Source organism: Corapipo altera, unplaced genomic scaffold (genome assembly GCF_003945725.1).
Source record: "Corapipo altera isolate COAL_440 unplaced genomic scaffold, ASM394572v1 50, whole genome shotgun sequence".
In the NCBI taxonomy this organism is placed as follows: Eukaryota; Metazoa; Chordata; class Aves; order Passeriformes; family Pipridae; genus Corapipo; species Corapipo altera.
The window spans coordinates 7,292,354-7,304,987 of record NW_020884889.1 but is presented as its reverse complement, the minus strand read 5'-3'; the positions used below and the strand labels follow the sequence as shown (position 1 = coordinate 7,304,987).

At 43.5% G+C, this 12,634-nt stretch overlaps 1 protein-coding gene across 4 annotated transcripts in view; it reads left to right on the top strand.

Moving 5' to 3' along the window:
- The window catches only part of CTXND1 (cortexin domain containing 1), a 34,954-nt gene extending 26,314 nt beyond the window's left edge, over nucleotides 1–8,640 (top strand). Inside the window, exons 2-3 of one of the 4 annotated variants that reach the window (XM_027644669.1) lie at nucleotides 529–704; nucleotides 5,198–8,640. In XM_027644669.1, the coding sequence (XP_027500470.1) occupies nucleotides 5,252–5,431 (180 nt within the window). In that variant the 5' untranslated portion in view covers nucleotides 529–704; nucleotides 5,198–5,251 and the 3' untranslated portion in view covers nucleotides 5,432–8,640. Of the gene's footprint in view, nucleotides 1–528; nucleotides 705–3,011; nucleotides 3,138–4,281; nucleotides 4,400–5,197 lie in introns of those variants that run through there. The other 3 variants (XM_027644672.1, XM_027644671.1, XM_027644670.1) reach the window with 3 other exon arrangements.
- The last annotated feature ends 3,994 nt before the right edge of the window (nucleotides 8,641–12,634 follow it).

The window sequence follows — 12,634 nt, the reverse complement described above, 5'->3', positions numbered from 1 at the left end:
AGAGTTCCCATCCTACATCTTAGAACTTCTTTCCACACCAATATGGAAAAAAAACAGGTTTCTCATCCAGCAAGTTTTAAGAGTTTTTCTGATTGAATTTATTTTCTATGTTTTTAAGTCTTGGTGTATCAGTTCAGATAAATCAAGTAGTTTTGTTTAAACAACTGAATTTTCCCCTTAAATTCCGGCCATTGTTGAAAGTAATAGGTTAAAAAAATCCAATCCCTAACTAATTATGCAGACTCCTGAGCAGTATCAATTCAAACCTGGTCAATCTTTCACTATGAATTAAAAATGGGTTATTTTTGCTTGTTTGAGAAGAAATATTGATATGACTTCGGGCTTGAACATCACTCTTTGTATCACGACTGTTGTTCTAGGGAATGTCTGACAAACAAATCCATCCCGGGTATGACTGTATCCGATTGCCTCAGGCTGTCGCTGGAGCGATTCCCAACTGCTTAACGAACCTGTCACGCCCACATCCTGCCTGATGAGCAATTGTCAATTATTATCTTCTGTTTTCAGAGCACACCGGTGAGAACTGCTTCCAGGTCTGGGTGGAGGTGAACCTGAGCGGAGCCTGAACGCCGTTAAAGCCCCACTGACTAACAAAAACTTTTAAAATATGACTACAGTGAGGATTTTATCTCCACAATGCTGCTATGCTGGGATGTGACAGGCTTCCTACCCAGGTCTGGAAGGTAGGGATCGGCTCGCATACATGAAATCACATCATTTCCCTTCCTTCCCCTCCCTGTACATATGGTGTTTTGGGAAAGGAGTATAGAAGAAAAAAAAGTGGGTTTTTTATATGTCCTATGGGTTGAGATGAGTTGGAACATGATTAACCAGCATAGGAACTAGCTCTCTGCAATGTATGTGGTACATTATTACTTGATATTTAAAGTGACAGTGCCAAGATTGTCAGGTCTGGAAAAAAAAATAAACCATATCTTTTAAAGTGTCTTGCACAGGGAAGACTGATTGCAAAATTTAGGCACACTGATGAGCACAAGCATTGCAGAGAGTCTGTAACAGAGCTGGTACACTAAAGAGGATGACAACATCTGCCTGCTTGTGTACATAAGGTCATAAAAATGGAACATATCCTCTCTTCTGTGGCAATCCTTCTTGAAAAGAGCACTGGGAAACAAAGCGAACAGCAAAGGCCAAATGCTCAGGATGGATTCTTCACTGAGGTACCAAAGTTCTTGATCCCCAGGCCACATCCCTGACCCAGGCTGCAGAATCTCCTGATTGCAAGAATGGTCAGACAAACACAAGCCAGGGGGACCAGGGCATAAAAACCAGGTGATGCCAACCCTTCTGAGACACAACTGCTTCCTGGTCCTAGCCCTCTGCAACCCACAAGGAGCCAAGTCCACAGAGTAATTTTTGGTACTGAATTACATGACCACCACAAGCCAGCACAGCTCCATCCCTGGGTGAGCCTGCCTGTGTCGCTCATCTGTTCTCAGAGGAGTTAGAAGGGAAGAGATTGCAGTGAAAAACTGGGGGATTTATAGCAGAACATACACTCAGCACTGCTAAACTGCCTAATGGTTTGAACCAGGGATTGTCCTTCATCTTTTGGCTTTGTTTAGACCAAATTACATTTTCAACAAATCTGAAGAAATTAAAAAAAATACAATTCTAAAGCTCAGTGCTGTCAAGCTGGAAAAAAGTAATTTTCTACAATTCAGCTATTCATAGAAAGCTTGATCATTCAAGTGTGAAACTTTATAACTGTTTCTGCTGATCTCTTCTTTTTTTCCACACACACAATGCTGTCAACAGCCGTGCTAGAAAACAAGAGCAAAACATCCAGTCAACCAGTCTGTAGCTGGAGTGAGAGTTAATTTCAGTAGCACCCACGGATTTCACAAGCAAGACTGAGAAAAACTGACTGCAAAACCATTGTGCTCACCTCCACAGCACATCCCCTAGGGCTGAGATAGATGGCAGGACGTGCAGGCACCTCCTCCAGCATGAACCAACCTGTCAGACACTTCCATGCCCCACTCCAAGCCTGGCCATACCATTGGGTATCAGGGAGATGAGAAGGGAAGTTGAAGGAAATGAAAATTAAGCAGCAAGTTGTGCAGCTATTACAGAGATAGAAGACCACAAGTACCTGGGAGACAGGAGGAAGCAGGACATATAGCATGTCCATGGTAATACTTGGAAGCTGGACTTTCTCAAGAGGAACCAGCCTGGGTGAACACATGCAAATAACTCCTTTTACGTTTGGGGATTGTCTCTTGCTGGTCTCAACGTGCCTGATCTAGAACAGTGATATGTTCCAGCCATAATAAATTAACCTGGAGACAACTGCCTTGAAAATAGGCCTATTCCAGCATCTAGATCTGTTTAGCACCAATAAGTCTCTGCACTGCCAAGCCCACTGGAATGCAATTGCAGTAACCTATGCCATGGAACACCGAATGCCTCCTGGCACCCCACCCACCTGCGACTCGGATGAGCACGGGTGTTATGTGCAGCTCTGACAAGGTGAGGAGTCTTTCCCCTCTGACAGTGCTGGTACACAGACAGGTTCAGGTGAGCAGCCAAGCTGTGAGCAAGAAGAGTGAATTTGGAAAGGCAGACACTTCTGCCCAGTCCCAAAATATATGTTCTCCACCAGGAGTGACTTAATGCATAATAGGAGTTCAGCATCAAAATATTATCTGGTTTATGGGGAGAGCAGAAGGAAGGAAGACATGTGATTTATACAGCCTCAAGAATATAGCTTTTTGGAAAAAATATTTCTATTCCCACTGAAAATGCCTAGTTTTCACCAAAAGGGATCAATATAAACCTGAAACCACTAGGTTCAAGCTGCCCTTGTAATGTCCTGTGCAAACAACAGCTCAGATACCTTACGCTTTCATTCTGCTCTCTGGGTAAAGGTTTCTACCTGGTCTATCCTTTCCATAACATGCTTTTCCCTTCCAGTAGGAAAGGGGCTGCTGACAGTTTTCCTAGGAAACATCTTCCAGCCACAGTCCTGGGGCAGAGGGAAGCAGAGGGATGCAGCACTTAAACCAGACTCCTGTGAGATTTTGTGATGTCATTTTGAAGAGAAAAATCTCCAAGGGATGGAACTCCACTTGAAACCTCTGATCATTTTCCAAGTAAATGATTCATCTTTTCAAAGAAAGTACATTTGATTGAAAATGCAGTTTTCCCTCAAAGATCGGTGCTGATGGAAATTACCAGGTAGTTCTGATATTCCGCAGGAGGTAACTTAGTGTGAAATAACCCCACATGGTACAATAGCCAGAATGTCAGAAGACAAAAATCAAATTCATCCTTGTTGGACCTTCACAAGTCCTTTCCTACAGGAAAGGACTGGGCTGCATTAGTAGTTTCGATAACAATTTTGTGTTCATAAAGTATTCATACTTAATACTCAGCCTTGCTGACGAACCCTTTTTTCATCACATGAAGTTATAAACTGCAAAGTAAGATCTCTTGGTTGGTGAAATAGAGCAGTAGCAGAGTCTTCTGGGAATATTAGACCTCCGATCAGGCCAGGTGAGCATTACAAGCCTGACCCCACTCCTCAGTGATTTCTTCATGAGCTCCTAAGGATGTGACTGGTAAATCCATGAGATGATGGGATGTCTGCTTGGTTTCATTCACTTTGTGTCATCAGCTTCTTTCATCTCCCTGCTGCAGGACTGGCTGTTGCAGTAATTTCTATGCTTTCAGGAAATTAAAAAAATCTGACATCCTTGCACTTAAAATAGACTCGAGAGCCCAGCTGATTTATACTTGCCTTGTGGGATCCAAGAGGTTGTGAGGCTGGAAAACAACTTGAAAAGAAGTAAATTATGAGACAGGGAAGGAACTGCGAATTTTTGTTCTAAAAGGTCTTCAGTTCACCCTGAGGAAGCTTTGCAGGGCACAGGAGTTCAGGAATCACTGGGACACCCAGTGGCAGCTGGCACAGCATGATGCTGCAGGAACAGGATGCTCCAGCCAGATGTGAACCACTGCAATAGCCCTGCCAGCATCATCAGCTCACTGGAAACATAACCAGGCAAACTTGGCTGTGCAGATAAAACCTGTACCTGGGATTTCCTCACTGCATAAATGCAGTGACAGAGAGCAGCTGGGCCATTTGATACCCAAGTTTCACCCAGTCCTCCCTACAGCTCAATATCTTCTCATTCCCATCTATCAACTCCAAATGAAGCAGGAACTAGTTTTCAGATTGATTATTGCATTTGATGTAAATGACTTTGTTGTTTTGTTTGCTTTAAATAGGCATTCCCTATTCCTGATCTTCTTCATTGTAACCCTCAACACTTCTACCCCCCACCGTGGCTAAAGGTGAATGTCAGAAAAAGTTTCCCCCATCCCTGGGCAGTGACTCAATTCCCTAAGTCAGGTCAGTTCCCCTCCTTCAGCATCATCACACAAAGCAATTTGTGCTACCAGCTAAAGAACTATGCAGAAGAAAACTTGCAGAGGCAGAAAGGTCTCAATCACTGCTGAGGCCATTTTGGTTATGGATTCACAGAAGGAGGCCAGAAGAGACTTTCAACTATGCAGACATCTGCATTGGATAAGATAATCCTTGTTCTAATCACACAATCACCTGTACCTCTCTGGGTGATGAAATACCCACTTAAAAATGATATTGCTCCTAAAAAAAAAAAAATCTTCTACTACCTGGAGAACTTATGAGTACTGGAAATTAAAAGATTATGGAAAATAAGTACGCATAATTTTCACTTTGCTTTGTGCCAGTAAGAGACAGAGAATGTTTGGACAGAGAGGAAAATTGGGATAGAAACAGTCTGCTGTGCCATTTGTCTGATCTTTCACACTAGCAGAGGAATGGAAATATTTTTATGATTAGGAAATGCTGAGACAAGAACAGTGTCTGTGCCTCTTTTAAGAGATGATATTTCAAGTGGATAGCTTTCATTCATTACTGCTTCTCTTTCCTTCGTTAACATCTCAGTGTCTAATATTTAGCAAGAAGCATTTGTGGGCTAAATTAACATGGAAATGAGGTTTCTTCTGCTCACAGCTCTCAGTTACCTAAGCTGTGACATTTCCAGTGGGTTTATTTCCCTGCAACAATATATCACAGAGGTTTTCTGTTTCCAGTTCTACCCCCAAGTTTCCCCATACCCAGGAGCAGCGATCACTTGTGCCTGACACCGTGTTTGTTTTGCAGGTGGTTGATGATGTTAGGAGTAAATATAAACCCAGATGAAGAGTGGCATGAGCAATGGAGGGACCAACCCCAGAGCCTGTGTACGTTGACGTGGACAAGGGACTGACATTAGCATGTTTTGTTTTCCTCTGCCTCTTCCTGATTGTGATGATTATTCGCTGTGCAAAAGTCATCATGGACCCTTACAGTGCCATCCCAACGTCCACGTGGGAGGAGCAGCATCTAGATGACTGAAAGGACTTCACCAGACAGAGCCATAAAATGCTGCTGTCCAGGAGGCCTTTTCCCACTGGGAAGGCTCACACACAAACGACCATTTTCAGATATGCAGGACAACAGCAATATCTCTAAGAGCACACAGTGTAAATGATTTTTGCTCAACAGGTCAAGATATCAGCAAGCCATTCTGGCAGCACAGTTTACTACTATGCAGCAACCCTTATTTTACAGTTATCATTGTAACTCAAGTAGCACAAGATTCTCAAGACTTTTACTAATATAACTGTTGGTCTAGCACAGTTTGTCCCACCCTTAGTACCACCCACAAATCCTGGGTAACCATCAGTACCATGAACAAGCAACAAGAATATTCTGTCTTTCCTGGAAATAGATTGCTTCAAATATTTCCCTCAGTCATTACAGTAGCATTTCAGAAAAGGCACGGATTTTACTGTTTTGTGTGCCAGAGCATCTCTAAGCAGAAGTGCTGAAGGACCCCTGGTTAAGTAGGGTTATATGAGTAGATTTACTCTTGACTCACTTGGTTCTGCACAGACTCCCTACCCCACTGCAGCTGTATTTCCAGTGATCAGGATGCAGAAGCACTCAGAATAAGGGGGTACTGGGCTAATGTTGACCCTGTAGCACCACCTTGCTCTATCCTACTCATACAAAAACTAGGCATATCCTCTGCCACGGGTCCATGGATTAGTCAAACCACTGACTATGAGCTTGGTAGCCATAAGAAGTCCATGGAGCAGAGCTTGGACACTGCTGGTGTCAAACCCATAGAACTTGCTGTGATTTTCAAAGTGTGATTCCACATGCAACTTCATCCATCTTTTGTTTCAGGTGTATTTCAGTGGGATGAGACAGGACTAGAATGTCAAGGACAATAAGCATAGACATTGCTCCTGGCTCTGTCATTCAGACTCCTCAGCAAAACACTTGCAGTAACACACAACAATATACATTCTACCTCTGAGAGATTCAGCACCTTCAGTGGAAGATTTTTCCCACAAATTTGTAAGGTACATTTACTTCTCTCCTTTCATTAAGACAGCCGTTATGCAAGAAGTCATAAGTGAACATAGGAGCTCTGGAAATTTATTATTTACCTTTGAGGAGTGGGGACTGCAAGATTCCCATGTCCTCTGTTCCTCAAATTCTAAGGTTTCCTCACAGCTGCCTTTTTTTAGTGACTACATGTTCAGCTCATGGGATTGAAAGATGCAATACAAGGCAGGTACTGCAACCACAGCAAGTATCATGAACACACAAGACTTGAAAGCACAAAACTGCAAGAAGGGCATTTCACTACTTCTCTTCCTTACCATCCTACCTGACCTCTAGTTCTTGCCATAAGAGGAAGGAAGGAATTGTGGCAAGGAACTGGGACATAGACTTTGTAAGTTACTGTTCTAGCTCTGACAGATTTGTTTGATGATCACACAAGTCACTTTGTGTGCCTCTGTGCACAATATTATCTTGTCTCATATCGTTTTGTCTATCTCAGTATCAGAAAGTACTTGGAAAGCCTTAGATAGAGACACATGAATTAAGGTTCTTATTTACAATTCGTCCTGATGAAACTAATAGGGAAGGTCTGGATCGTAGTATACAGCATGGGAAGTTCTCCCCAGGCAAAGGATTTGTCCAGACCCCCATTTACTCTTTCATTTTGATTGCAGGATTTTGAGCCATGCCAAATAGCACCTAGCTTTGCTACATATTCCACTGATTTCTGAGGATGTGAGGTGCTCGGCACTGTGATTACAGAGATCCCAAAATAGCAGGCTATAAGGCACATGAAGAGTTTTGCATAGATCTTTTAAACTGCACAATTTTTGCTGATCTCTGTTGTAGGAGATCCCGTTCAGGAGCAGAAGATTTGCAGATTGGCTTTAATTCTGATGTCCTGTAGCAAGAGTCCTCCACTGCTTCCATTACCCACTGCAGACTGCTCACCAGGCTGTTATTTAGCCTCAGTTTCTGCTAGCAGTTAATCAGCAGTAACAGAGGACTTTTCTAGGTGTGAATGTTAATGTTCATCATACTTGCAGCAAACACACTGTTCTCTCTTATTCATGAGCGGGTCCATGTGTACCATAGAAATGGATGCCCCACCTCAAAGAGCAACACTTCTGTTCCTGGAAGTTTAGAACCCATTTTTTGTCTTTAAGTCTTGTATCCCACTTTGATACTAGTGGGGCTACTCACAAAAAAACAAAACAACCTAATTTGCAGTCTAGGAAACTTTCAGTTTGCAGGTCACCTGCCTGCACGCACAGCTGACGCAGAGCAAGGACAAAGCTTGTCCTCACACCTCCCAGTGCCAATACTCCACTCGGTGTTTATCTGCATGCAGAACCCTTTGGCACTGTCACGTGTCACTGATAAGCTCCTGTTCAGCTAAGGACTTACGCAGGTGCTTAAGTTTAAGCCTCTGAGCAGTCTGTCCAACTACAGAGAGCAGGGTTGGTCATGTGCCTGCCCTTGGCAGGGCAGGGACAGCAACACAGAGTCCTTGCAGGAGCAAAGTCTGTGTAAGAACAAAGGGTTACAAATGCTGGGGAAGCAAATTGACAAATTTTATCCGCGAGAATGTTTGCTACTTTTTTCTCTCTTTGTCCAGCTGAGCAAACCATTTTATGGATTTTCCTGAAAATCCTAATGGAAAGACCCCTCTGTCTAGCTCTATTTTCTAATAAAAATGCTCTTGTCCTCCTGGCATAGCCTGTCAAGTCCATCCTTCAGTTGACAAAAATGTTCTTCAACAATCCCTACGTATAATCACTGTGTAAAAGTCAACATGATTGTTTTTATAGAAATAATGTAAATGCATTCTAACTTCTGCCTTTCCCCACTGGTTCCAGTCACACAACCTCACTAATCTTTAACCAAAAGCAATACTAAACATCATGCCTAAAGCAGACATATCATCCTCCCTGCCCTGGGAGTCAGGACCCTCCCACCCAAGGTGCATCACTGCAGCTCCAGCCGGTGCCGACCCCACCGGCAAATCCGCACTCACAGCCAGTGGAAGGTCTGTTGTAGCAGGGGCTGCATCACTGGGCTTGGTAGTAATTTCAGCTGCATGCAACAAGTGCCTCTGCTAGTTTTAGTTCTTTTTTTAATCATTGTGCCATACTACCAGCAATTGCACTCAGAGGAAATAACTCAATCTTGTTGCAAATGTATTTATCTAACGTAATAAACAGCTTCAACATGGAAAACCTCCTTGCTGTCTCTCTTGTGGTTCTCTTCTAGTTACCGGGACATCTTAAAACACACCCACAACACAACATGATTTTCAAGAAGGACATACGTTCCTGACAGCCCTCCTAGTAGTGTGAGAGTGAAGAACTGTTCTCTGTGTAGCTACACCACTACAGACTCTCAGGAGCTCAGGACAGACCTGATGGATGTCCAGGTGTTCCTGTGGCTCTGCAGGTCAACCCCTCCAAAGGGGCTATTTCAGGTTACTCCCTCAGTCAGAAAGAGCACTGAGCTGAGCTTCAGCTCAGTGGGGGACTACAGCATCTGTATTTCAGCAATTCATTATCAGTAACAAATTGCATATCAAAAGAAACAGGGCCACTGAGACCCAAATCCCTCCTGCTAGCAACTGAAAATGAAGAGCACGGAGCATCTGTGGGGTCTCTTTGAAGAAGCCACAGAGTGCAGGATATGCAGGGTAAAAAGCACCCAGGGAACTCCTCCTCTTGAAAAAAGTTGAAAAAATTGCTAATTCTTTCATCTTGCAAAAAGACTCTGTTGCCTGAAAGCTGGGTGCTTTATAGATCTACTTGTCCCTGAAGCGAGTCCTGTGGCAGAAGGATCTTTGTGCCTGGAACCCAGTTTGCCACAAAGACTAAATTCCACTGATAAATCCTTACCTGTGTCCTAGTCAGAAGCAGGGGCTGGAGTCGTTATGCTGTTTTCAGAGCAGCTGCTATGGCTAATATAAGAACAGACCTGAACTGAGACCAGCAGCAGTTGAATTTGTGCAGACACCCTACAGAACTATGAGCATAGATCTTTTTCTGAAATAACCAGGGGCTGATGCTAGACCTAGAACCATAAGAGCGATGCTGCTCCAGCCTGTGCTGTCCAAAGGTGTCCCCAGCTCGCTGGGTCATTACAGGTCTCAGCAGGCAGCTTCAACCCACATTGCTACAGCTCAGAAGTCAGTACAGGACCCAGATGGGGAAAACTGTGCTCAGACTCCAGCAACCTCCATGGTACACACAGGGAGGGTGGCAAGAACAGCAGATCTCAGGTGTTTAACTGGTTCACTTTAGACTCTGTTGATCCAGAAAATAGGAAATGTATGAGAAATGAAGGCAAGGAGTTTTCAAGACAGGCCCAAATAAAACTTTCATGGAGTAGGACTGATTTTGGTCCCCTGGGCTACCTGCAGCTCACATGCAGTCCACCACTAATGCCCGATGATAACTGAGCCTGAAAGGCCTCAAGATTCCCCACCCAAAGAGACCCAAGGACAGCAGTGACACCATGTGGACTGGCCATTACTGCTGGGGTACACAAACATCCCAAAGGAGCAGCCAGACCTGCAGTTTTGCATCTCTGAGGTCAACATGGCAACACGTGGAGTGACAGCCATGCACAGCTCCCCAGTTCACACCCAGCTCAGCCCTGGTCTGTGCTGATCTGCACAGTCATCAGCACAGCAGCACCATTGCAATGACTTTATTGAGATGCCCCTGGTGTCAAAATTCTGCTAAAAGCAGTATGGAAAGTTTAAATTCATCTTCTCTGCTTCCTTACCCTCCAATGCCTCTGACATTGTCTGAATCTGAACCCAGATTCACCAGGCTTCAAACCACTTATTTCAGCTGTCTCATGGTTATACATCTCAGGTGATTTGATTTAAATACCAGAAATTAAATTCCCAATTTTAACCATGTTTTAATGCTGCAATGGGAATTCTTTATTATGGTCCACATTTTTGCATTTGCATTTTTAATTTTTTTAGAACTGTTTTCATTAAAAATGGTCAATACCCTTTGGCCACTACTTGCTAACCAGGAGGAAAACTCTGCTTGCACACACATTTTTAAAGCATTACAGTTTGAAATTCCTGGTTATTTATTCTCAGGGTTCAATTCAACCCACAATGTTGTAAGAAATTCTGAGTGATACACTTCTTAGTTACAAAGCTCCATGTTTTGTACTGGAACTCAGCCAGGCAGCCCCCAGAGGAAAATCAGAAATCAATCAAAAATGTATTAAAATTGCATTAAATGTTCTGAAACCATAAGGAAAGCAAAGTTTTTTCAAAACTTATTTTATATTTAGGATTAATTGGATTTCTCAAGCAGCAGCCGTCTCGCCTCTACAGATCAAAGGAAGTGCCTGGTAGGGGTGAGCAGGCAGCAGATCTGGGCACCCTCCCAGAGTCCCCCAGGAGCAGGGTCCCAGGACTCCACAGCTCCAGTGCTCTTTTAGGGCAGTGGGTCCTGAGCCCTCGAGCACATCTGCCCTGGATCGAGTGCACAGTGAGGAGGGAGACAAGAGACCCTCCTTGTCCTTGCAGCCCCCAACCAACCCCTCTGTGTTCATTGCCAAAGGTGTCAATCCTACAGGCTGAGCCAATAGATGCTCAGCTGCCACCAGGGTCTTCTGCTCCTGCAGCATTTCCCTTGGACATTCATTAACTGTGTTAAACCAGCTGTTTCAGCTGCCTATGGAGCAAATAACATGGAGCAAACAGTGTGAAAATTAGCAAGCACAGGTCTGTAATTAAAACTTCATGGAAAACCAGATATCTGTGCAAGAGAGAAAGAGCTGAGGTGAAGAAGTTCTTGGGAATGAGGGAAGATGAGAAGGAACAGCTCACAGCAGACTTGTATGGAGCAGCATGGTGTCAGTACTTCAGCATGTCCCTCACGTATTTCCAAAGCCTTCAATCAATTTTAAAATCTCAGAAATGATCTCTTTCTTTCTCACTAAGCAGCTACAGTGTGGGCATTCTGAACAGAAGCAGCAATCAAGTCTGAGAAATGGCCTCCTGCCTTACTGCTCAAAGCCAAGAGCCACAAGAATATCACCTAATGTCTCTGTCTCTCTTCACAAAGTCACTACCTTGACCCTGAACAGCTACTGAAAGTGTTTTACTTTGAATTATTACTGCCTGGTTAATGAAAGAATTATGAATATTGCTGACCCAAACATTTTCAACAACACTAATTTTTTTCCATGATATTCCATCTATTTCTAATTAGAAACTCTGCAGAAAACAACTTTAGGTGAAGAATGTCCACATTTCACATCCAAAAGCCATTGGTCCCCTTAAATTCTGAAATACATTTTAAGGTTTTATTCCATGCTTTTCTTCTGACACTTAATTATACCAACAGCACTATTATAAATTATACCCAGCTTTTCCATTACGCACCAACCAGACAATGTTTTGATCTGTAAGAAAATGCATCTCAAAGTATAAAACAGTGGCTGCCCTTAGTTTTCTTACCAGCAAAATAACAAAATAGGGTGAAATATTGCCAGGTAGCACGATTCATTGCCCTTACAACCCCCCTGTGATAAGGCAGTTCAACCCAGAAGCACCTCCTGCATCCCTCCAAGACCTTTCATCCAACATCCCAGCATTACTTATGCCCAGGACTGTGCACTCCAGCGCAAGTTGCTGATGAGAACTGCTGACCTCTGTTGAGCATGAAACCAGCCAGCAAGAAGGATGCTCCAGGCCAGCATAAGAGCTGTAGTTTCCATTTAGACACATATTTCCATTTCCTCTGGTCAGAAACGTGGGGTCTGTCTTCCCACACAACATTGCATGACCCTGAGTTAAGCTTCTCAGGTGGCTGACACAGCAGAAAGGTTTTATTTTTCCTCCAGGCTTCTGAAGATCCGAGGAGGATTTTCTTCTCCTACACCCAGGTCACAAACCCACAAACCTGGGGGCAAGGCAGAGGAAAAGGAGCTCTGCATTTGCTTTTCATTTTTTCTTTTTCATTTTTCCTGGAAGCCAAATTATAAGCAAACTAAGAAAAACAGATCTAAATCAAATGAAAATTAATAAATTCTAGAAGCAGAGAGCCATGCTCAAACCTAACTGCAGCAGAAGCTTTTAGAAGTAGAGGTGAAGCTCTTCATAGAGAGGATCAACCCAGCTGAAATTGGCACTTCAAAATTAAACTCTTCTAAGCACCCAGTCAGCACACTGAACTGAAA